Source organism: Lissotriton helveticus, chromosome 12 (genome assembly GCF_964261635.1).
Source record: "Lissotriton helveticus chromosome 12, aLisHel1.1, whole genome shotgun sequence".
Classification (NCBI taxonomy): Eukaryota; Metazoa; Chordata; class Amphibia; order Caudata; family Salamandridae; genus Lissotriton; species Lissotriton helveticus.
Window position 1 is genome coordinate 683773142 of NC_136073.1, and position 25736 is coordinate 683798877.

A 25736-nucleotide genomic window follows, 5' to 3' on the forward strand; every position below is an offset into this window, starting at 1 on the left:
CCTAGAGGCATGTCACAACATGTTCGCCAGATCTCTCTCGAAAATTCGCCGTCGACAACGGGGGACCAGCAGCAGGAACAATGCCCTGTGTTTAAAGACGATGACACTGAGGTGTTCGTGGTGTCATATGTCAGCAGGACGGACCATCGCCGAAGACCACCTCCCATGTGCTTTGTCTCAGTGGAAGGCATGGACGTGCAAGCCCTCATTGACACCGGCGCCTCTGTCAACGTGATGGACTCAGTTCAATACGACCGCATGTCACCTCGACCCCCGCTTGCGCCCTCCAGCGCCCGGATCTATACATACGGAGGGACTGATCCGCTTCCTCTCCGAGGAGTCATCCAGGCCAAAGTCGCTAGCGGAAGCTACACCACAGAAACCAGGTTCCACATCACAGAGGGAAGAAAAGGGACATTGCTCAGCTGCCACACAGCTGAGGACCTGGGACTCTATTTTTTTTCCAACCAGATCCATGACTCCCACGCCGAAGCTATCTTGAAGGAATTCCCGGCTCTGTTCAGAGGACTAGGGAAGCTCAAGGGCAAGAAATTTAAACTTCACATTGACCCCTCTTTGAGACCAGTCACCCTCAGGCACCGGAGGGTGCCGTTCAATCTTCGACCGCAAGTGGAAGAAGAGCTGAAAGAGCTCGATGTGATTGAGAAAGTATCTGGCCCAACCCCATGGGTGTCCCCGCTGGTCGTGGCTCCCAAACCCAAACAGCCAGGAGCCGTATGGCTCTGCATGGACATGAGGCTGCCAAACACGGCTGTCAAAAGAGAATGCCACATTACTCCCACCATGGACGACATAGTGGCGGACCTAAACGGAGCCAAGAGGTTCTCCAACCTGGATCTGAGCGCCAGCTACCATCAGCTGGAACTTGAACCAGAGAGCAGGTATATCACCACCTTCTGGACGCACTTTGGTCTCCGAAGGTACAAGTGGCTCAGCTTTGGGGTGTTGTCGGCAGCCGAAGTCTTCCAAAATGCCATCAGAGAAGCACTGTCCTTGCTGCAAGGCGGGATCAACCTCAGTGATGACATACTGGTATTCTCGAACACGCTAGAAGATCACCACAATCATCTCCGAGGAACTCTGAAGCGACTAGCAGACTGCGGTTTAACCCTGCACAAGTCCAAGTTCTCGTTTTACCAAGAAACTGTTGATTTCTTCGGGTATACGTTCACCTGGGAGGGACTCCTAGTGGACCCAAAGAATTCCGCGGCCATCCGCGCAGCCAGCACGCCGAAGAACCCCACAGAGGTAAGGAGTTTTCTCGGCATGGCCACTTACTTTGGCCGTTTCATTCCAAACCTTGCTGCCATGTCGGAGCCGCTCCATACCCTCACACGCCATGAACACAAGTGGGAGTGAACTGGGGCTGCCAACAAAGCGTTCAATTACATCAAAGCAGGGCTGCTGGGCAAGACGGTGATGGCCTACTTCCATCCAGGGCGGCGCACGGAACTGGTAGTTGATGCCAGCTCACTGGGCCTTGGGGTGGTCCTCCTTCAGGAACACAGCCCTGAGATCTGGAGGCCAGTAGCCTATGCAAGCAAGGCCCTCACCGACACGGAGACAAGATATGCCCAAATTGAGAGGGAGGCATTGGCCATCAAGTGGGAGTGCCAACATTTCGCACCTTTACCTGTGCGGCCAGGAGTTCCATGTTGTGACTGACCACAAGCCTCCGCTCCCGCTCTTTGCAGGCTCGTCCCGACTGGCGCCCCCGAGAATTGAATGGTGGGCAGTGCAGCTGCAGTCGTACAACTTCAAGGTCGTGTACCGTCCTGGAGCTCACAACCCGGCTGACTATCTGTACCGTTACCCCAAGTCAACGTCACCCTCAGATCCGTGCAACACTGAAGCGTTCATAAACATGGTATCGCAAGGGGCATGTCCCACAGCCATGACGCTCGAAGAGATTGGCTGGGCACCCAAGAAGACGAGACATTGTCCCGGGTGAGAGCTGCACTGGAGAACAATGGATGGGCACATTTCATGAATGGAACCCGCCTTCTCCGGACAGAAGTCAGCCATACACGACAACAGCCCTGGCAAGTCCGCCACAAAGTCAGTGTGGGGGAGCAAGGAGTCGTTCTAAGAGGACACCCGATTGTGGTCCCAGAAAGGTTGCAGAAGCGGATTCTCACACCGGCACATGTCGGCCACTAAGGGATGGCGAAGACGAAGGCCAGGCTGCGAAACAAAGTCTGGTTCCCTGGAATGGACTCCATGGTGGAAGAGATGGTGAGGCAGTGCCATGCCTGCACAATCACAGGAGGAGATTTGGCGCCAGCACCAGTGATCACCGAAGAACTGAGCGAGACCCCCTGGACACACATCAGCCTGGACTTCGGAAGCTTCCCAGATGGACGTCACATGCTGGTCATGGTTGACTCATTTTCGAAGTTCCCCATCGTGAAAGTGGTGACATCAACTGCGTTCCCCAGGTGAAGAGAGTCCTAGGCAAGACCTTTGCAAGGATGGGGATGCCCGAAGAAGTAAAGTCTGACAATGGACCTCCGTTCCAGGGCCGAGAATTCCAGGAATACCTTGAGAGCAAGGCGATTCACCCACGGAAGATCACCCCGTTATGGCCACAAGCCAGTGGGGAGGTGGAACGTCTGATGCGGACGCTCACCGGAGCGCTGTGCATCGCCGTGGACGAAGGGGAAGATGCAGAGACGCTCTAGACCAATTCCTTGGTGCTTATCGACAGACCCCTCACAGCACCACCAAGTGTGCGCCGGCTCACCTGCTGTTCAAACGGCCCCCGTGAGACACTATCCCGTCGGACCAGACGTGGGTGCCCGTGGAGCGAGACAACAAAGCGGTTCAAGCAAGGAGGGAGACTAAGAACCGCAAGGCCAGTGAAGCCCGTCGGGCACAAGAACCCCAGCTAAGAGTGGGAGACCGGGTAGTGAAAGACAACACCCCGGTTGGAAGTTCCGGACACCCTACAAGCCGCAGGTGTGGACAGTCGTGGGCGTTCAAGGGACCATGGTCACTGCTCAGAAAGAACAGCACTCAGTCACGTGGAACATGTCCAGTTTCAAGAAGACGAGCGAGAGTGAGCTTGGCCAAGAAGTGTCCGACTATCATGATGCACTCACGAGCTCCTCTCCACCTGCCTCCCCCAGTATGGGGAGACGGTCACTGGAGACACCCTTGCGAGCAAGCCAAAGTAATACCGATGTGGCTGTGTCAACCCATCCGGACAAAGCACCTAAGTCGTCTGTGGGTATTCCGTCCAGCGTAGCGGCCAGTTTCAGCTCCCGGAGCCAGAAGTATGGTCTCCGGCCGAACCTTGCTCCAAGTCAGACAATGAAGGACTTTGTATATACGTCTCCATGGCCTGGGAGGACTTGATGGTCTGGTATGGAAAGAAAGAAGGGATGTAGAGAGCCACCCGGGCTCTCTCCCACAAATGTATCAAGTTTCACATACGCATACACCCCTCGGGGGCAGGCTTGACCAGAGGGGATAAATAAACGGCCGGAGACCGCTCAGGGTCTTCCGGCCAAGCGAGTGAAAGTGGAGTGTCACATCTCGTTACTACAGTGCTGCTGCGACCTAGCTAGCACGTGGCCCCGCCGCGCTACAATATCGTCACGTGCTAGGTCCCCGAATGACTGTATGCATGCGCCGCACTCCGCAGACCCAGGGCACAAGTGCGGGCAACGGCCATGACGTCTGAACACCTTACGACAAGACGGGCTTGTGCCTTTAAAGAGTAAAGTGCAGACCCTCCGCCGCCGCACCACCACGTGGCGCGTGATACTGTAAATGCCACAGCTCCGCTTGGCCCCTCTCGGCTCAGGGTCCATAAGGATGCCACCAGGTGGTGGGACTGGAAAGAACCAGAGCTGTGCATACCTTTACAAACCAGAGCATGCATGTGTATCTCTATGGGCACCAGCCAGGCCCCCCAGTTCATAGGCTGCGAGCGGACATTGGTTGCCATCAAGAACAACATGGAAGGAGAGACGCGGCTCTTCAATACTAGCACCGCCAGAGGGATGTGGGTGTAGAAATCCATAAGCACAGTTGCAATTAATGCACAGAATATCCAGATAAGGCCATTTATACAAAACATTTGTATCAATTAAAACACGCTAAAAGCTACAAATAGAAAAATGTAGTTAAGTTAAAAAAAATTCTGCAGGTGCTTATATACAAGTCAGTGGGACTACTGCAGTCCATGGGGAAAGCAAGCGCTGCGGGGAAGTGCCTCAGCATGTAGCCTTCAGCAGAACTGGAGTACAAGGGAGGTCAAACTGTGAATAAAGGTGGTGGGTCTGGTAATAAATGGGACACCATCATTCTGACATTAGAATCAATATCAGAGGAGCACCCAGCATGAGATTAAACGAGTTGAAAATGCCCGCAACACTACTGTAAATTATTATAGCATGCTCCTCAGTAACAGAGTTTGCATAATGTTTGTTCTACCAGGTTAGGAAAAGATGTATGAGGAAGTTTTTTTGTCTAGAAGATGAGTTAGGTCGAGGTAAGAACATTTCTATCACAAGCACTGACAATGCCCATAGGTAAGACTTATGAAGAATACATGGCCAAGCCAGACCTACAAATCCACGTACGTTAATGACTGCTTCCTCCTATCTGAGCTGCTGCCAGAGAAAAATGCCATACATTACCTAGATATCTACGACACTTATTATTACATTACAATGTCATGTGTGTCTGCCAATGAAAGTTCAAGCTCAGGCAGCAGGATAAATAAAATTATCACAGCTGCGTGGGGGGAGAGCACTTTTTTTGTGGATGCACACAATCCAAACATGCCCAATCAAACATGTACGGAACCCATGGTAAAAGCCTCTGGATTTGTAAGATGTGGACGTACCCTGGGACTGTGGAGCACAGCAAAAGCAAACACAATAGTAGTTAGTGGCGTTTCTAAATCACGGTCTACCAAACCGGTTCACCAAAAAATACCCGATTGTACACTCATTTGTAAAATTATTAGAAATCAATAATAGTAAGGAAAACAGAACAATAAAAGAAATACGTGGTGAAAAGAAGGAAAGGGAACAAAATAAAGCATTGTTAACAGCAATAAACGTGCAAGTCATAAGACACGGAGAGAACTTTCGCAAAAAAGCGTGAAAGCCAAACTGGTTATATTCTTCTTGTGTTGCACCATTTTTCGTAGCAGTAAATCTCATCTCTATCAGACTAGAACCTGAATAAACGACACTCCCGCTCTGTTTTTCTGCATTCAAAGAGCCGCATATTATAGATGAAAGGCTGTCAGAAACGTAAAATACTGCTTCGATTAGATCTTATGTTTTTCACAAAGCTTTTACAGTAGCATTTCTCTCAGCAGCCATCTGAGCCACCAGGACATCAATTTCCTTAAGTTGCCTACCTCGTAACATTGCTTGATCGAGCAAGAAAATGGTGTCCGCTCACACAGAAACAAGCATTGGCAAAGCTAATAGGTTGCACCTATGCGTGATTCATTAGCTTTGTCAATAAAAAAAAATGATGCACAGCAGCACGGGTTGCTGTGCAACATGGCTTGTAGATAATATTAAAAATAGCACTATGAGAGCCAGTGTGTACTGCATCATAGTGTTTTTTTAAGCCAAGATGCACAGCAGCCCACACTTGACACAGCTTTTGCTGTCCTGCTGCCTCATGTAATAAAAAAATAATCATAAATAAAAAATATATATATTGAAAGGCTTTTGGTGAGTCCTCATCATCCACTGGTCTATTCAACTGTCATTCACATTTGGCTTCCTTGTTCCACAACGTGGGCAATGGGTCAGTCAACTTCAGTAATTTATTCTCTTGCACTGTGAGGGGTAGCATTTTCCAGAGCACGTGTGACAAAAAGAAATACAACTTGGTGCCACTGCCAGGACTGGTGAGTGTGAGAAGTTAGCCTGGCATATGATGTCCACTATTCTAGTGGGCACCTTGCACCAGTCTAATCGACCCTTATTGATGGTGGTTGTAAAGTCAACCTTATGGACCAGCTATCCTAGTGGTAGCATGGGCCAGCAGTCTTAGGCTAAGACTTCAGAGAGCATGTAAAGCAAGCTGTTTTACCAAATATAATCCCTTGAATACCAAATGAAAGGACACCACACAAGGTATATATCAAATATATATGTATTTATTTCTAACACAACCCCTCTGCACTCTTTATGAGGTCAGAGGTCAAAGTACATCGCAAGTTACTCAATTAGCATACGATAAGTTGCACAAATACAGTTATGCCCTAGGGGCCTCACAAACCATATACTAAGTAAGTGGTATAAGAACCATGTGAGAGTTAGACAGCAGGCCTAGGGCCTGTAAAATCGCTGGGGCTACACTAAACAACCAAAGGTTAGGAAGTAGGAGCACCACGGGAGACGCATGCAGTGTCTAAACACAGTCGCAAGTTACTATTGACTTATTTTTTTTGTTTGTATATATTTTATTAACATTTCTTAAACACGGCAAGTATGTTCAATACAGGCATTAACAGTCATCAGAAGATTATGGAAAAAGAGGAGGAGAAACTGACATCATCCGCAAATTGCACGATATCATAGCAATACATTATTCAATAACAGTGCGAAAGTAAACTACTCATGCATATCGACAGTCTGGCGAATACATTTATAAGTCGGGGTGTACTGTATTTTATAGTCCGATACGTGCGATGACGACCTGTACCGGTGACAGCTCAGGAATCGACATTTTCTCATGTTTCCCCCCTGTTTTGATTTTAAATATAGATCTGTCATTGAAGTCACAGGATAAAAAACAACTCAGTTGGTACATCATGCATTTGTCCACGTCTCATGGACGTCTGTCATAATTGCGGAACGTATCCTAATGTGCCGTGGGACAGTGTGGTGTACAACATAACTATGATGTAATACAATTGCTCCCGCCGTGACAGTGCTGTAATCAAGATAACATCAAGAAGTGAACAACTAGTGATAAAAACAAAACCTAAAAGGAGACGTAAGAGGGGGGATGGTCATCAAATGTGAGGACGTGGTGTGCAGTTCGGATCAGGGACCTGTCGGTGCATTGTGGGTTCATGGCTGCCTTCTGGAGGTGAGTGCGGGTTATTTCTTGGTGTTGGGGAGGGCCGAGGGCCGGTGGCAGGAGGTGTGTTGCGCGCCCGTGGAGTCAGGTGGGGCGTCACCGTGGCGAGCACGGTGGGGCATCGTCTGTGGGTGCATCAGTGGTGTCCTGTGGGTGGTCACAAGTGGCTCTGTCGGGGGCTTCAGGGTCATGGTCCATGTTTTCTGTCTCGGTCAGCACCCCCTGGCATTCCTTATGTAAGGAGCTCAGCATCTCGTCCCACATTACTGCGTTCGGGAACTTCCGCAATCCCGCGGTTTCCTCATTGTGTAGGGTGATGCTTTCTGCTTTCGCCCAGTTGCCCAGGGAGGTGTGCGAGTGGTTAGCTAGGGGTGGGGTGGGTCGTTTCCAGTGTTTCGTGATCAGCCGTTTGGCCGTGAGGAGGCCATGGTCCCAGAAACGAGAGGGAACTCTATTAAGCTTGGTCCGCCTGTATATGCCCAGTATACATGCTTCCCATGTGTGTGGTACCTGCATATCGGTGCAGCGCTCTAATGTCGGCAGCACCGTCTGCCAGTACATCTGAAGTTGCGGGCAGCGCCATAGCATGTGTAGTAAGTCCGCGCCCTCCAGTGCGCATCTCGGGCAGCCAGCCGTGGTGCCCGGGAAGTACAGGTTAATTTTGTCTGGCGAGAGGTACGCACGATGCAGTATGTAGAACTGGATCAACTTAAAGCGCGCATTTCGTGGGATGTTCTTGGGGCCTAATAATATCATCGTCCATTCTCCATCTGTCCAGTCCTTCCCCCTGTCAGCTGCCCATTTATCTCTCAGTGGCTGTAAGGTATGTTGTGTGTGTGACAACAGAGCTTGTGTCAGCCAGTGCACCACATGTGTACCATTCCCCATAACGTGTAAGTGCTGTATCAGTTGATGTGTGGGTGGTTCCTCTGCGATGTTCCCCCATCGTTGCGTGTATGCCATGATTATGGAGGCATGTTGTAAAAACTGCCCCGCTGGGAGACCAGTGTCGTTAGCCAGTGTCACGAAAGGAATCAGGGCGCCATCGGTGTATAGGTCTGCCATGGTGTCCACCCCTGTGCGTGTCCAGTGTTCTAGTGCTGCTTCTGTAACGACAGATGAGGATCTGGGGGTGCCCAGGAGTGGTAATGCAGGGGCGTACGGTTTAGTGTGCTTAGTTAGTTTTAAGCTCCTGTTGTAGCAGGCGACAGCGACGGCTGCATGTAGTTGTGATGTTCTCCTCATGGGCGCTAGTGGGTGGAAGAGAGAGTGTATTTGTGTATGAGTCAGCATATCAGTGGCCGTGGCAGTATCCTCTAGGTTCCTGCCCGCGAGCCAGGCTGTTACCCACTGCAATTGTGCCGCCAGATAATAGAGTTCTAAATTCGGCACTGCGAGGCCTCCGTCACTGACCGGGGTGTAAAGTTTGCGCAGGGCCACTCTGGGTCTTCCGGTATTCCATATCAGGTCCCGGACCATGGTTTCCAGCTCCTTGAAGGTGCGAACCCGAACATATGTGGGGATGTTAGCGAAATAATAGAGGAGTCTGGGCAAGACTATCATTTTCGTCAGTGTCACTCTGCTCGGCACGTTGAGTGGGAGCGTCTTCCAGAAGGAGACCTGGGATCTTATGGATGTTATGGCGCGTGTCAGGTTGCCATCGAGAATGTCCTGGGGTGTTCTGTATATGTATACGCCTAGATACTTGAACGTGGTGTGGTGCCATGGTAGCCGCTCGCCGTGGATCGTGATCCCAGGGTCAGGAGTATCTGGAGCAAATGCATACGCCCCCGATTTGGCCCAATTAACCTTGAGGCCTGACATGGACTCGAAGGATCGAAAGATTTCCGACATCTCCGGCGGTATGCGGATGATGTCATTGACATACAAGAGTAAGTCGTCCGCATACAGTGACACTATGTGTACGCCGTCCGCCATTGCGATGCCCCAGTGCGTGCCTCTGGTGCGCAACGCCTCGGCAAGGGGTTCTATTGCCAGTGAGAATAGTAGCGGGGATAGTGGGCAGCCCTGCCTGGTGCCGCGCCGGACCCTGATGGAATCTGACATCAATTTGCCGGTGCGGACTCGTACTTCTGGGTGGCCATACAGCAGTCCGACCAGTTCAATAAAGTCGTCTCCCAATTCGAATTTGCGCAACACCGATAACAAGTAGGGCCATTCAACCGAGTCGAATGCCTTCTCAAGGTCTAGAACCAGGCAGCCCGAACGCGGCCAGTCTCGCACCGCGTAGGTCTGCACGCGGAACAGTCTCCGTATATTGTGGGAGGTGCATCTAGTAGGCACAAAGCCGTTCTGGTCAGCGTGCAGCAAGGTAGGCACCAGGGCTGCCAGGCGTCTGGCTAGGGTCGACGCCAAGATCTTATAATCTGTGTTTAGCAGCGCCAGTGGCCTATATGATCCAAGGAGTTCGCCATCTCGGCCTGGTTTAAGGAGAGACACCAGCGTCGCCTCATTCATTGACTTGGGCAGGGCTGAACCATCCAGCGCCGCCGAGTATACCCTGAGTAGTTCTGGGATCAGGATTTCGGAGCAGGCTTTGTAATACTCCGCCGGTAGCCCATCTGGGCCGGGAGCTTTGCCATTTGAGAGAGCAAAGATTGCCTCTCGCAGCTCATCCGCCAGCAACGGGGCCCCCAGATCGTCACGCTGGTCGTCCGTTAGGACAGGTAGTGTGATTTCGTCCAGGTATGTCGCTATGGATGACTGTGTGGTCAGCAGCCGGGACTCATACAGCGCACTGTAGTGCGCCACAAAGGCCTCGTGTATTTTCGCCTGGGTGTATACTACTGGGCCGTCGGCCGGGCGAATCGCTGTCACGAGCGACGTGCGCTCTTCACGCTGAATCAGCCAGGCCAGTAATTTGCCAGGCTTGTCTCCAGTGTGATGTGTGCGGGCTGAGTGGGCTGCGTAGTTGACATGTTTCAGCCGATCAATCAATCTGTCGTGTTCGGCCCGCGCATCCAGTAAGTCAGTGTTGCCGTCAGAGGCATCTGTCTGCTCCACTTGCAGCAGAGTCGACTCCAAGCGCCGGAGGTCAGTGTCCAACTGGCGCCGGGTGTGGGCCCGGGTGCCCAGACAGTGCCCCCTGAAGACCACTTTAAACGTGTTCCATTCTACCTGTGGTGTCGATGCCGTGCCTGTGTTGTCCTCAAAATATTGCGCTGTCTGTGTGTTTATGGAGCTCCGAAACGGGCCGTCTAGCAGTAGATCAGGCTGTAGCCTCCAGGTGGGTATCGGGGGTCGCGGCTGCTCCCATGTCAGGTCTAGTATATGCGGGTTGTGATCTGAGTGAGTGCGGCCCATGTAACAAGTGTCTGTGACGCGTGGTAGGATCTCGCCGGACACCATATACCTATCGAGGCGTACATGCAGGGCGTGAGCCCCTGAGTAATATGAGTAGTGTCTAGTGTGGGGGTTGCGGCTACGCCATGCGTCATGTAAATCCCATTGTGTGGACCACATCCGAAGCGCGTTTGCAGTGGTTTGCGCCTGTGAGTTAGGTGGAGGAGGGTGTGAGCGGTCCAGGGCGAGATTCAGCGTGCTATTGTAATCACCGCCGAGTACCCAGGGGACTCCATGCCAGGGGGCCAGTATGTTGGACATCTGCGCGAGGAAGTCTGCTAGCCCAGTGTTGGGTGCGTACACTGAGACCAGAACCAGTGGGTTGCCGTCAAGCTTGCCGTGAATCGCGACGTATCTCCCCTCGGGATCTATGTGTGTGTCTATCGTCGTCCAGGGAAAGCCCGGTTTGATCCATACCAGTGTACCTTTGGCATAAGACGAGACACCTGTGGCATGTAACTGCCCGCGCCACCTGCGCCTCAGTGTGGGTATTTCCGTAATATTTAGGTGCGTTTCTTGAAGAAGAGCGCTTTGAATGTGGTGGCGTTTGAGGTATGAATAAATCTGATATCTTCGTGTTGGCGTGTGTATACCTCTCACATTCCACGTACACATCTTAACAGTAGACATTACAGGTAGTAGCGATTCCCCCCACCCGGATCCCTCCATTCCTCCCCGGGCATCCCATGATCGTTATCAAGTAGTCTTCTTCCACAAGCATGCAGATATATATACGTGTACACCACCACAATAAGAGTGAGGGGGGGGAGGAACTTGGCTAACGAAACACGAAGCCATTGAACAGTGTGAACATTTGAAATACCAAAAGGTCGGATGCGGAACGTGCTCCCGTCCATACTCTCTAGGAGAGCAACAAGTTCTAGATTTAAGGGGGGTGGATGTGCTATGCGCACAATGTCAGTAATTGCAAGTCAACAGAGTAGTTATGTGAAGGGTTGCCTCTATCCCGGGGGTGGCGTGCCAGTCTATGCCGCCTATGCAAGCAGGGGACCCCATCAGTACATGTAGGAAATACCATACTTTACGTGTCTTGGGCCAACAGCATCCAGGCGAAGTGTCTTTGGATCCGTGCACGAGCCGGGCGCGGATTTCCAGCGTCGCTCCTGGTCTCCTGCCCGCTGAGGGGGTGTGCAGTGTGGGTCAGCCACGCCTCCGACCGTGAGGTGCAAGGGCGTTGATCGCTGTTTCGCGTACTGTCCGCCGTCTCAACGCTGCATTCCCATCCGTGGGTGACATCAGGTCCGGTCCGACGTGGCCGTCCCATGTGACGTCTCTAAGGAGTGCCGGTGTCTTGGCGCGGTTAGCCTAAGTAGTCCGCCGTTTGTGGAGTGACGTCCGGTCGGCTTCTCGACGCCTGGGAGTCTGGAAAACCATAAATTGCTTCGTCTTCGCTGGGGAGTTCCTGTATGCTGCCACTCGCTCCTTCACTCTGTGCGGGGGATCTGCTGAGCTCCATGACCAGGCGGAGGGCGTCTTGTTTCTCCTGCCGCGTAGCACTCGCCGGGGGGGGGGGGGTCCGTGCTGCACCATGTGTGTCGGACCGTGTCCGTTGGCGGGGCCTGCGTCTTCTCCCTCCGCCTCCGAATTGCCTCCGGGGTGCTGGACCTGTGGTTGTTCTGGGGTCCATGTCCACACCGCTGTCCAGCCATGTTTCCACGTCCGTTGGTTCCGTGAAGAAGTGAGTGCGCTCCCCCGCCACCACTCTCAACTTCGCCGGGAACAGCAGGGAGTATTGCAGTCCTAGTTGCCTCAGGCGCTTTTTTACTTCTAGGAAGGAGTGTCGTTGTCGCTGTACTTGTACCGTGTAGTCCGGGAAGAACATCACAGTCCTGTTTTCAATCCGGACCTCGTGGAGTTTGCGCGTTTCTCGTAGGATTGAGTCTCTGTCACGGTAATTCAATATGCGGAGCAGCATGGGCCTTGGGTTTGAGCCTGTCGCCAGGGGTTTGGTGGGAACTCTATGAGCTCGTTCTATCACGAAGTGTGGGGATAGCGATCCCTCCGGTAGTAGGCCTTTCAGCCACCGTTCCATGTGTTCTTCTGGGGTCCTCCCCTCCCATTTTTCGGGCACCCCGACCAACCGCACGTTGTTTCTCCGCGCCCTACCTTCCGCATCCTCGGCTCTGTCTTCAAGGAATTCCACTCTGTTTAGTAAGTCGCGGATCTGCTTGTGTGACTGGTCGGCTTGAGGTTTGAGTACCTGTACGTCGTTCTCCAGAGTCTTGGTGCGTTCCGATAATTTTTTATGGTCTGCCCCATCGATCTTCGTGGCCAGGGACGTGCGAGTCAATTGTATGGATTCCTCCAATCTCTCCATGGCTGCCAGCATGGTGTCCAGCTTCACCGCAGTTTGGTCGGGGTCGGAGCTTTTCCCGGACTTGTCCATCTTGCCCTTCGGGTTGGAGCCGCCGGTCCCGGTTCTGGTTCGGGCTCTGAGCCCGCCAGACATCCGTCACCGTGGTTCGCTCCCGCCTCAGCTGCGCGGCCTGTGCTAGGAGAACTATTCAGCGTGTGTGGCGGTCCCGCGGTCACTGTGGCTTGTAGGGTGGCAGAAGTTCGTGATCGAGTCGGCGTGGCGACGCTTAGTGTCGTCTTGTGTCGACTGGGCTGTCGAGTGTTCGGGGGCATGTAGCTGTGGGCCGGTGCGTGGCTTTCAGGCGTGAAGGTGGCGTGGTTGTGGGTTGCGCGGGCTTCCACGCCGTCTGCGTGGTGTCATGAGTTGCGAGGTCACCATGCGCCCCGGGTTGCCCTCTGCTGGGAAACGGGTGCCCCAGCCGCTGGTGCAGGCCTCCGGTTCCGCTCTGCGACGGCGCCCCTCGGGCCGGTCAGGTCTGCCGCTTGGTTCGATCTCGTTCCCCTCCCACGACGAGCAACGCCGACTTATCTGACCTGTTGGGGGTGGGGCGGACGCTCAGGCTCCTGTGGCAGGCAGCAGTGATTTTCCGCCGTCGGCGGGATAGTCCTGGTGTCCTCCGTCCCAGATCCGGGTCCCCCTGGTCTGCGGCGGTCCACTGCTCGTCGCCGTGCACTTCCCGTTGCGTTGTGTGCAGTCCCTGCAAGCGGGCCGCTTTTCGGGCGTGGTGCTGCTGGTGGAGCCCCGGCCTGTCATGTGCTCCCGCCGGCGCTGGGTGCGACGTGGGCGGCCTTGGTGCCGCGGAGTGCTCGGTGCGGTGTGGGTGGGCCGATCCCCGCCAAAGTCGGGAGGGTGCCGGAGGATGCTGCCCCACTGCCGCGCCTTCGGTTTTCGGCTGGCGAAAGTCCTTATTTTCCGGATAATTACACCGGGAAGGGGAGCTCGGAGCGGAGCTCTACCCCAAGACGGCCATTCACGTTGCGTGCTTAGCCACGCCCCCCAAGTTACTATTGACTTATAATGGGAAACAAAGAAGTTACAAAGTTACTGTTTAAGGACACTTCCGGATGGACTAGGATGAAACCCTTTTAAACTAGGACACTTCGAGAGTCAAGACCCACGGGAGCACCGAAGTACTCGTGTTACCTCACCCAGGGAAGCCAGGTGCATAGGTGCCTTTTGGTGTCGAGTTTCATCATCGTTTTCTATGGAGATCTGCAAAGAAGTGCAGCATGCGACCAGAGGGAAAGTGTCCGCGTGGATCCAAGGGTGGATCAGTGATGTGAAGAACCTGAAAGCAGAGGGGACAGAGTCTGGGTCACTAGCCAGTGACCAGGAAGGAAGACCGGCAAGTTACTGGTGGTGCCTGTTTGCACAGGGTGGTCACTCCTTGACCACAAGGGAGATGTCTTCCGTCTTCTAGTCAGAATAGAATGTCGAAGGTCCAAGAGTTCTGTATCAAAGTTTCTTTCCAGGATAATCTAAAGTCCTGGGGACACAGCTCCTATACTTATACTAAGCTAAGGGGCTGGATTACCTGCCTAGGTCCCTCCGATGGGTGGACCTGAGAAGGGGGTGGTTACACCCCTTTCCCTTTGTCCAGTTTCGCGGCAGAGCTGGGGCATGAGTGCCTCAGCAACTGGTTTGAACAGGGCTATGCATGGAGCACCTTGTGTGCCCCAGGCAATGTCTAGATGCATTCAATGAATCTGAATGCAGCCCTCCCTGCCTCAATACACATAACCACTGTCTGGGGAGGTGCTGGCCCCTCCCTGGACAGGAAACCTATTGTCCAGGTCGCCCTTGCTGGAGTTTCCCCCAGCACCAGGTGGTCCGACTCGTGTCTGTGACAGCAGCATCCATTTTGTGATGCTGAGGCCCTGTTTAACTTTACCCGGGTAAAGCAGTAACAAACATGTCTTTTCCCTCTAGAAGGGTGGAATGCTACCCCCGCCGCCAGAATTGGTGGTGGGGGGGGGGGTAGTATTCCAAAGTGTTTGACACCTTACACAACATGTTTTGATAAAGCCAAACCAAAGTTAGCATTAACCGCGAGGATTATAATGCACTTAAGAGTATATGGTATGGCTATATCATAGAACAGCTATAAGGAGATGGTTCCAAAAGCTGCAGAGGGGCTCAGCTCATGCTAGGGCACCCTCTAACATAAAGCCAAGCACTCTGTCTCCAGGATTGTCGAGGCCTACCATAAGAGTGACTTATAGGTGTATATTTGTCTATATATAAGGTAGATATAGGTATGCTACATCTAAGTAAGGGGTGATTACACCACCTTACCCAAGCTGAGTGATCAGCCTGTGGTGTCAGTTTGGAGGGCCAGCCAGGGGTGGCATAATACATGCTTCAGCCCCTGATAGGCCTTTGATGCACCTATGCCCTGGGTACCTAGGGTACACTATACAGGGGCTCACAGAGTTGACCCAATACCCAATCTGGTACGTACCTAAAGTACATGGTATCAATTTAGAGAGAGAACAGCTGGGCTGTGGGTCTGATTAGCAGGCCCACAGCCATATTAAAGTCGAAAAAACAGAGAATCACAGCAAAAAGTGGGGGTGACCATAGGAAGCAGACCCTACTCTCCTACAGTGAGCAATACTTTACTTTGACAATGCTGCTGTCCTTCCATTCTTTTCACTTTCTTTGCGTCATCCTTGGGTGTTTAAACTATCTTCAGGTTACAGTAATACAAAGTAAATAGTACTTTACTTTGGACCACAAACAATCATAATTTTCATGCGACATGCATTAAACATTAAAAGGGTTTCTTTAGCTGTTCTAACTTAATCTGCCCGCCAGGCAGCACTTGCACGGTTCCATTAAATTATGAGAGATTGTACATTTATTTTTACATTTTTTTTGCAAGTACACAGTTACCTTGTTTAGCCAGCAGCAATATAGCTTTTTTCCATATTTTTACTTTTGTGGAATATTCTTGAATTAAAAATGTATTACCGCTGTACCAGCCTTACAAGGCCAAACCATAGGTTTGGCTATTGGTTCCAGGCAGACTGGTCTGAATCTTTTGAAGAAAGGCAGTAAGTGGCAAAGAAGAAAGTAATGAGTAAAAGAATTTCAACTGTAGCATTCAATTCAGGACATGAGGCTGCTAGGAGAGGAGTGGCAAGAAGTGCAGGAGGGGCAATTTATGTTCAGTGCTAAATCCCAGAGGCGCACACAGATATAGGGCCTTGTGTGGCACGCGCAGGTGCATGCAGCTTGAACCAGTAAGACGCACACATTTTAACATTTTAATAATAGCTATTTTTGAAATGCAAACAAATTGGTCTTTGTTGCTTCAGAAGGTCCAAAAAGACAGCATTACAAGTTTAGACCCTTATGATTCTACCCATTTCCTCATAGGCACAGAAGGGGTAAAATCATTTGGCCCTTAAAGTACTGAGTTACTGTAGGTTTTTTGGGTTGGGTGGAGACCGCTGGCGCTGAATAACACTTAGATGTGTTGTTGTCTGTTGTTCTGCCTCCTGCTCCCATACAAAAGAACGTGCTTAAAATGCCACTCGTGAGTAAATTGCAGGACCTCACACGGCATGATGCTTGCACCGAGTGGAAAGACAAGTTTTGAGTGACACGAGAATAGCAAATAGAAAGAAAATCGCCCGTTTAGGGAAATCATAATTTTAAAAAAACACCCAGAATAGCTTGTTCGGCGCTCGGGGAGTCATCCCAGTTAAACTCTGGTGAGCGTTTAATTACCTGGATGGCCTTGTGCGGTGAATTAACGCTAGTATCCGTACATTATATCCTCTTCTCCCGTCCCATTCACCCAAAAAAGCCTGGCATCAGTACTTAACAAAACGTAACCCAAAGAGCATAACAGGCAGCATCATTTTACAATGCACAGAATGAGCAGACTAGAGTTGGGTGTGGCCCTCACTCAGGTTTACAATAGCAAAACTTCTTCACAAGTTCTAAAGTGGGCTGAGCTAGCACCTAAAAACCAGGGCTACTAAAGGGCCTCCTCCCAGTAGCCTGAAAGAGAACACATAGCCAACATGCTTATTAATTTGCCAAGAGAGATGAAAGAAAAGCCAGCGCCCGACCTTCCCCGTTCCAAACCTTGCTGGCCGGTTGGAAGGTCCCGGAGTGCTTGGATGCTTGGTGGGTGTCTGGCTGCTAATTGTAATGTACATGTGACCTGGGGGAGTAGCGGCTGGTTCATTAGGGCTGGAGAGAGCACACAGCCTCGGCCAAGTCACATCTCTTGGCTGATTACAAACAACCACCTTTATCGCATGAGCAACCGTGTCCGTCTTTTATTTCCACAAGATCCACAAGATGTGGCTGAGGAAGCCACTGGCCCTCATTGCGCCCCCTCGGTTTGGTGCCCGATGCAATGGCACTGGTCGCATCACCACCTTAAAGTCGGCCCTGCACTGCCCCCAATCTCAATATCATGCGACAAGTAGGTCCCTTCCAACCACACAAAGCACACTCCACCAGTTTGCAGAACATGAGCTTGAAAACCAGAAGTCCTCAGGAACCCTGGAGGGAGAGACCGGGAGCAAGGACCCCAGTAAGTACTATGTGCGAGGACAGCAGATGCCGCCCGCCAATACTCCAGTGCCACGACTCAAAGGACGTAAGCTCTACGTGACAGGAACGCAGGATTGCACCCCGGAACTATAATCGCAACCAGTGCTTTAAATGGGGAAAAATAAGTGCAGGTACTCACCATATTGAGAGGTGGGGGTGGGGCTTGGGCGGTGGGGGGGGGCTATGGAGGTGGGGCTATGGGCAGTGCTAGGGGACCCGACCAGGGGCACACATTTAATTTGATTGAGATTTTATTGGTATGCAAAGCTAGTAACCCACATGCCTATGTATATAAAATACAAATCTGCAACCAGCACGTTACATGTGTTTTCCAGCAAGCACATGAACTCTCTATGCTAACTTAGGAGTCAAAACTGTTATCGGATAAAGAACAGATCTTTTTCGGCAAGTACTTATATTGGAGTTTGAAAATCGGAATATGTGCAGGTAACCTAAATATTGAAATTGTGGTCGAGCTTAAAATGTCCCAATGGTGACAACACCTCACCTGACCTCCCAGCGAGGCTTCTAAGCCTTTGCACACTTCCACACCCACCATGGCCTGAATGCGATGAGGGTAAGCTGAAACAAATTGCTTCTGCACTGGACTAGGCCTTTAGGGCTGATATGAGAACAGCCCAAAAGGTAGAGCAAAACCTGGCCTGACGGAATGGCAGGAAGAAATGCAGAATAGCACTACTTTTGAGGGCTGGGCTATTGTGAAGATGGCCCAAAACTACAGCCACAAAACTTGCCTCTCACTCGGCTCAGCTCCCCACCTCTAAGCACAGCGTTTTGTGCTGCAGCTCACCTACACATTCCATAGTGGCCTAGTCAGGTGGCCACAGGGGGGGGGGCTGGGTGGCCAGTAAGATATTGTGAGTGGTTGTCCTCCATGAAACCAACCCACAGGTGACACTCGGACATGGCCCATCGGCCAAATGTGCGCTTTGCCAATCCATCCCTGGCTGTTGCCCGCATCACTAACCTTGATTCCCACCGGCTGTGTTAAAGTTTCACTTAACCCACCTTCCTCTTCATACTGACATCAAAAAAGTGCAGCCCTACTCTGCTATGCCAGCAGGAAGCATTCTCTTAGATTTCCCACAGTGACGATGTCCCTATTAGCAGGCCCTGATCAAACACCTGCAGTGCTTGACACTCCACAGAGCCCGAGTGTCAGATATTAGAGTGTAACTCGGCCCCTCCCAAACTGCCTGCCAGCTCTGAATAAATGCATACGGGCCGCCCCGCAGCTAGCACACCGAGGTCAGATTAGCACTCGATTATTAGAGTGCTTCACGGAAACAGACTAATCAGGTCTGTCGGGCTTCTTTTTGTACAAGCCAAATTTCACTGAGCTTCGCTTGCTACACCATGAGTACCGGTACTCTCTGTGGACACTGAGAAGTTCAGGTACTCAAGGGCAGAAAATGTAGAAGTGCCGGTACTTAGTACCAGTGAGTACCGGCCCATTTAAAGCACTGATAACACTGGAAACAAACACCACTACCAGCGGTGAACATGCGGCAATAAACCGGTAGGAAAGCATAGTCCTCTCTAAAGTAGACAACCCAGGGCCTGTTTACACAGTACAATAATGCCAAGCAGACAAAGTCCATTCCGATGAAGAAAGGACCCACAGGAAAGATGCTGTTTCCACAGTATGTTCCTTTGTCGCGGACAGGAATGCTTATGCCAACTGGCGGATTTAAAAAAAAAAAAACACTGGTTTGGTTTCTTGATTTAGTTTTTGCGAAACCACACCACCAATGTCTTCAAAAGTACAAAATCATACATTTAATTTGCTTAATCTGAAATCTTGCCATAGACCGCAGCCCTCCAAAACTTTGTTTGAAACATGCATTGGAAGCTTGTAGCAAGTTTAATTTCTCAACATCCTGTCATTTGATTGCACAATCTAATCTTTTGCTGTGTCACAGTAAATACACAGAGAAACAACAGGGGAACCCTTTTCCTCGTAGACTGAAGACAGAATATGAGGTTTATGTAACAAACAGGCAAACCTTAGAGTACAAATACAAATGTGATATGGTATTTGAAAACTTTGACAAACACAGATTTTTTTTTTTACACACAAATAACAAACAGAAATGGTTACTGGATTGTGTGATAATCACATTAAATACACTGCTTTTGTTAAACTAACAGTTCCACATTATACCTTTCACCGTTTCGTGCCCATAGATGTTTTGATTCAGGTTCAAATCATTTCTTAACAGCTTACATCGCTGATTAGATTACAAAACATAATTAGGTTTTATAATTATTTCACTGCAAAAGGTAAAGAAACTGTTTTGAATCTGGGGATTTCAGATACCCTAAATTAAATTCACAACTAAACAAGCACTGTCAAAGCCAATAGGTGAGGCCTTGGAAGGAAATCAACCAAATCAAAGAACATTTATGAAGCGCACGGCTACCTCGGATGAGTTGTTCGGCACTAGCGTAGCAGACTACAACGTTTGAGGATCGAGCAACTATTCCCCTTGCTTAAAGAGAGAGGTTTTCAGCGCCTTTCTGAAATTCTGTTCAGAATTCGACATATGCAAGTCGTTAGGGCCTCCAAATTTCCTTCCACACTGAGAAAAACCTACCCCCTTGCCTTGCTTTTGAGAAACCGGGGACAGCAAGGTAATGCAGATGATTGGATCTTAAAGTCCGCTCCTGTCAGTACAGGCTAAGCCGCTTCTTAAGGTAGCCAGGGCCCTTACCCTGTGAGGCACGGAAAGTGAAGGTGAGGGCCTTGAATTCAATCTTCCTGGCTAGCGGGAGCCAATGGAGTTGTTGAAGGTTAGGGGAAATGTGCTGATGCAGCGGGACATTGCAAATAAGCCTAGCCGACGCATTCTGCACCGTCTGCAGCCTTTTGATCAAGAACCTTGGCATTCCCAGGTAGAGACCGTTGGCATAGTCAAGGTGGGAAGTCATCAGGGCATGAACCGTGATCCTCAGTCTTTCTTCCGGCAGGAAGCCAAGGAATTTCCTGATAGCTCTCATCTTACTGATGGCATTGGGGTTTCCAGAAGGAAGCAGGATTCCTCCCTCTTGTCCTTGAGTTGGACTCCATACATGTCTGCCGCCCTCTTGATTAGTCTATTGTAGATGGACAGGTTGTCCAGGGGCGAGGACCTCAAGAGGTACCTGTCGACACTCTCCTTGGGTTATTTGGTGTCGAGATCCTGCCATTCATAGTCGAACTGGCCCGATCTCTCCATCACAATGAGCTTGTCCTCCTGGTAGTCAAAGAGCTCTTCCTGCTCTTCTTCGCGTGGCTCCAGCTGTGAGGATGTCTAGTACGTAGTCATCCACTTCCCTCAGCTCTGAAAACTTTGATGGTATGCAGAATGCCTTCAGTGTGTCATCAAACTCCTTGCATTGCTGGAGTATCACCATTTCAGCCTCGACTTGGCATAGCTTTTTTTGACCTCGAGTGAATGCTTGGCATCGGTCGTCGAAGAGGCCTTCCTCTTCAGGCACTCTGGCATTTTGCCCTTCGCCTCCTTGCTCTTTCCCTTCACTTCCTCCTTTCTGCCTGCCAGCACGGAGGGTAGACTCAAAGGTTTGCCTTCATCTGTGTCCTTTGGTCGATTACCCATGCAGCTATTTTGTGTGGGCCAACCTTTGGTCGTTGAGTGTTTTGTTGTAGAAGGAAAGGTGGCTTTCAGGGCTTTGTAGCATTTAGTTAACCTCTGCTTCTTGGTTTATTGGCATCCATTGCTGCCTTCTTCACAGTCTTTGCCCTTTTGACAATTCTCCCTTTTGTGTTTGATTCTTCCTCTTGTGTTCGCTCTGCTTCTTTGACGTTTCCCTCGTCATCTTCGGAGAGGCCCAGGTCCTTCGGGGATTCCTGTGGTCTGTGGGTGCTAGTCATGGGGTGATGGGCCAGTTGTTGCTTCAACCTTATTTCAAGCGCAAGTTTTGCAGGTTTTGGCAAATATGATCTGGGGGGAGGTACAGGTTGCAGACCCTGTGTGAATTTCTCTGTATAAACTTGTGGTGGCCGGAAGGACAGAATTGTAAAGGGATGTTTACCATATCCCAAAGCCTCCCCTATTCTCTACATTCTCAGGTCACATGGTGTTAACCAACAGGGTCCAACGAGAAAGCTCCCCTCCTTGGTCTTCAGAGTTTTCTCCTGGCCTTCGATGATTCCTGGTGTATTCGGTCAACTTTTTCTTCCGTTCCCTGCAATTTTCCATAGATTCTTCAGAGCTCCTCAGGTGTGTATCCAGACCCAACAGCAGGAAATAGAATCTGAAGATAGCAACCATGCACAGGAATTTTTGGGGTGCTGTCTGACATCATACAGGGGATGGATTTACCACCAAATTGTGGTCAACAATGCCCACACAAAAATATTGAGAGAAGAAAGGACAAGACAATTCCAGACTAAACCACTAAAAGCGGAATAGATGCACAACATGTGAATCCAGAAACCGATTCATGCTGCAAAACTTATTCTGCACATGATCTAGTTCTTAATTGGAGCGGTTTTACCACACTGCTTCTGTGAGTGTTATTTACCTGCTGTTGATGAGGGAAGAACTATGTAGGATCTCACAGGCTCTCCTCCTCTCTCCTGGGACAACCAACCTGAAGTTCTCGCTAGCACAGATCTTACCCAGCATGCATTCTAAAGAGATGTTTGCCTGCACTTACTCAAAGGCTGATAGTTCCTGCCCTCGAAGGTGTCATGTGTCCCAGTTAGGCCTAGAGAAAAACACAGCCATTTTACATACACACAGGTTTCTTCTAAGTGATCTTCAATCTCACACAATGACATTTGAGACACATTTGTGATCATGAAGGTGCAGATTAGTTTCCATGAAACTATGCTTGCTTACAAAATCAACTTTGCAAGAACACTTTCATGATACCTTGAACTTCACGTACAAGGTCTATACATACATTGTGCAAATGTGATTGTTTGTTTTCCTCCATGCAGCGACACAGCTATCTATAGTGCATAAACAATGGCAGCCTGACTGTAATCTCAGCCCAAGGCAAGGATGCTTTCTCTCATAAATAAACAAGCATTTCTGGGCTTAGGAAGAGGAGCTCCGGCAGTCATTTACGAGGTCGCTGCACGCTGAAAACTCAACCCTGTCGTCAGCGGATCCCTCGGCTAGGGATGTCCAACTTGTGATCACAATGGGGACTTACATTCTTAATCCTTCAGGTAATGGGGTTGGATCATCCAATGGGGGATTTCTGGCAGAACACATACATACACCCTTTGCACTGTAACACAAAATAATAGGATATATATAATAGCAAGATGGTGGAACTTTTCATTCTGTTCACTGTCCTTATAGTGCTAACCACTTTCATCTGGTTCTGTCTACTGATCATTGCACCACATATGTTTTAGATAAGAATCACAATGTTCAATACATATTGAAAATGCCCCACTGTGTATTCTTTGTGCGCTTCTCTGAGAGAAAAAGAGCACAAGTGACTGAGCAAAAAGGTTCTAGATCTGTTACCACGATCCCTGGGAGAGCTCAGGGTTGTTATGTTCTGTGGTTGCCAAAACCGTTCGCTACCTATCTAGGCTTAGGGGTGCATGTGTTGGCACTGTAGGCCAGTTGGTCTCTAGGACAACATATCCTAGTTTGTGCGTGTAATCAGTCTGGCACCAGCCTTACGTTTATGTTGCCCAGCAACTGTGCAGTTTCTAATGGGAAGTGGGGAACTACACAACAAAGGGATAGTTTCCTGTACCTCAGGAGCAGAGATCTTTGCCGAGACCCTCTTGTACTTTATGTGTGCTTTTTCAGGAGTTTGTCTTGGCCAAAAGGTACATATATAACCAGTTTTGCTTGATATATTTTGTTTTCTTCCTGGAGCACACTGCAACCTGCATTTTCTCCCTAGATGAGAAAGCTTTGGCTGTACTGACTTTCAAGATCTTTTCCTGCACTCAACTTCGATTAAAGTCCTGCCTTTTGTTGAATTGAATGTCATTCCCTGCACTGCCTCACTTTCCCGTGTGGTTGGGGAGGGACGGAATACTGATCTAACAAAAGACCCTGTTCTTCCCTCTCACTTTTACTCTCAACGTTGTATTTACAAATCTACTGCACCTATTTTTGCCTGAAGGAAAGACTTCTGCACTCCTATCTTCTTCTAGGGGAGATCTTTAATGTTAGTCACTTTGTTATAAACTATGAACTATGTGGCAAGCACATGCTTTGGGTTGAACAGATTTTCCTGCACTTATCATGTGAACAAAACAACAAAATAAACTGAATTTAGTATTTTCTTACCATCCACCACATCTGGACGTCAAGAGGCAAATCCATGTTTTCAAGAGTCCAGATGGGAGAGATCTTGGGGTCATAGTGACTGTCGAACCATTCGGAGGCCCCAGTTTCCCACACACATTTGCTGCAGGCGCAATTCTTGGGCAGCACCCCATGGCTGCTGTGATGCTGCATCCCTGCGTAACCAGGCACCAGCTTCACGCGGTGAGTGCCATCCACACTGTTGGAGTCCAAGTAGGACAGGGCAGCGTTGCTGTGGTGTGAGTAGGTGAAGAGCAGAGACATGATGAACACTAGCAGCAGCGTGCTGGAGAGGAACCAGACACGCAAGGAGCACTTCATGGCTGCAGGCAACCAGTCCCAATGGAGGTGGGTCTCCACCTCCGCCACTTTCCTCGAGAACTTGCAAGCAGTCGTTTCGCCTCCGGGATCCTCCGGCTGACTCCACTAGGAGAGAGTTCGGCATAGGGAACAAATAGCCAATTTGAAATATCTTTAAAGGACCTGTTAAGATAATCCCACTTGGTACCACGGTTTCTAGTGGTCAGAGCAGACAGTCACTTTCCTCGACGATCTAGGCTATTTCCAAGAGGACCATTCGATGCCAGAGTTCCTGCTCACGCCCCTGAATCAGTTCCACCTGGGTCACCTTCTATAACCCTGGTCCCCTGCACCCCTGCAGGGCTCTGCTGTGGAGATGCAGACAGTGCGCATGTCCCTGTGGAACGGACGACGGCCAGCCCGCTCCAGAGCTACCCTGAAACCCGGCAGGTTGAGGCCTGTGCAATAACTCCAGAAGTGGCCAGCACCAAACGAGCTCTTCCGGGGCACTGCCCTGGGCACGCCCACAGTGGGCCTCTCGTGAAGCCAGGCGCTGCTGGCCAGACACTAGGCGCCTCTTCTTTGCGCGGACCCCTCCTCGCTCCCAGGAGCATCCGTCCTCGGGGGCTCCGACGTGCATCCCCTCCACATCTCGAGTGCAGTTCCCTCCCTCGCCTTGGGAGATGGCGTTGCCTGGGAGACAGCCGGGGTACCTTCACGCACCCCCTCCCTGCAGGCAGATGAAAGGCTCTTCAGATGCAGCCCGCTACCAATCTCCCTCGATCAACGCGATTAAAACATAACACCTGCTTTCCCTTCCAGCGGGCTTCCGGCCTGCGCCCCCCGCCTGGTCCACTCTCTCCTGCTCCAAGCAGGCGCTCGCCGATTCGCTGGGCCAGCCCCTCCGCCGCAGATGGGAACTCAAACCTGGAAGACACAACACATGAATCTCGTTAGTTACTGAGACACCGTGGCGGTGGCACGCATCTTATTTTATTGCCTTCCATTCACAGATCTCACAACTAGTCACACAAACAACAGATCTATGGTGGAATTACACGCCAGGCTCACCAGAGTCGCTCGAGTCGTCCAACCCCCACACACTCGCTGGACACAGACTGAAGAAAACACGAGCCACAGGAACTGCGCTCCCTGGAAAACTGGTCTCGTTAAACGAAAATATGAGGATTCGAAGAATTTTATGAGAACGTAATTCGAGGCTGTGGTTATAGTCTGTGGGTGGGAACATGGCTGCGGCGATGGTTTATTCACTCGGTCCAGGAGCTTGAGGAGGCTCGGAGCTCTGAGCTGCTGGGGAAATGCTGAACCTTCACTTCTGGGTCACACTGATGGCGAAGGGCAGGAGGGGCAAAGAGCCGCTTTGTAGCTGGAGTTTACGCTTGTATTTGTTAAGCGCAACAATCATCCCGAGTCATATCCTACTCCTTCCAGTTCCCACCCTTTTAAGTTAATTATGAGGATCTGTCTGCCGAGTTGCAGACAGAAGAGGCTCGTCAACCCCCCCCCCCCCGCCCCACTAGAGCTGCTACAGCGGGGGGGGGGGGGGGGGGGGGGGGGGGGTTTGACGACGCCTGTTCCAGTCAGATGTACTGATCATGTTTTTTAAAAAGCTGATATCCGGCTCTGTAGGCTACAGAGCCGGATATCAGCTTTCTTCAGCCCACTTTAATGAAATAATTCGACGCGGAGATGGAAACACTGTT

The 25736-nt window shown here is 50.5% G+C and overlaps 1 protein-coding gene across 3 annotated transcripts in view; it reads right to left on the reverse strand.

Annotated features, from left to right (window-relative positions):
• ST3GAL2 (ST3 beta-galactoside alpha-2,3-sialyltransferase 2) overlaps positions 1 to 25736 on the reverse strand; it is a 271323-nt gene that overhangs the window by 109793 nt on the left and 135794 nt on the right. For all 3 annotated transcript variants that reach the window (XM_078670405.1, XM_078670407.1, XM_078670406.1), the window contains exon 2: positions 23695 to 24939. In XM_078670405.1, coding sequence (XP_078526531.1) covers positions 23695 to 24033 — 339 coding nt within the window. In that variant the 5' untranslated portion in view covers positions 24034 to 24939. The remainder of the gene's footprint in view (positions 1 to 23694; positions 24940 to 25736) is intronic.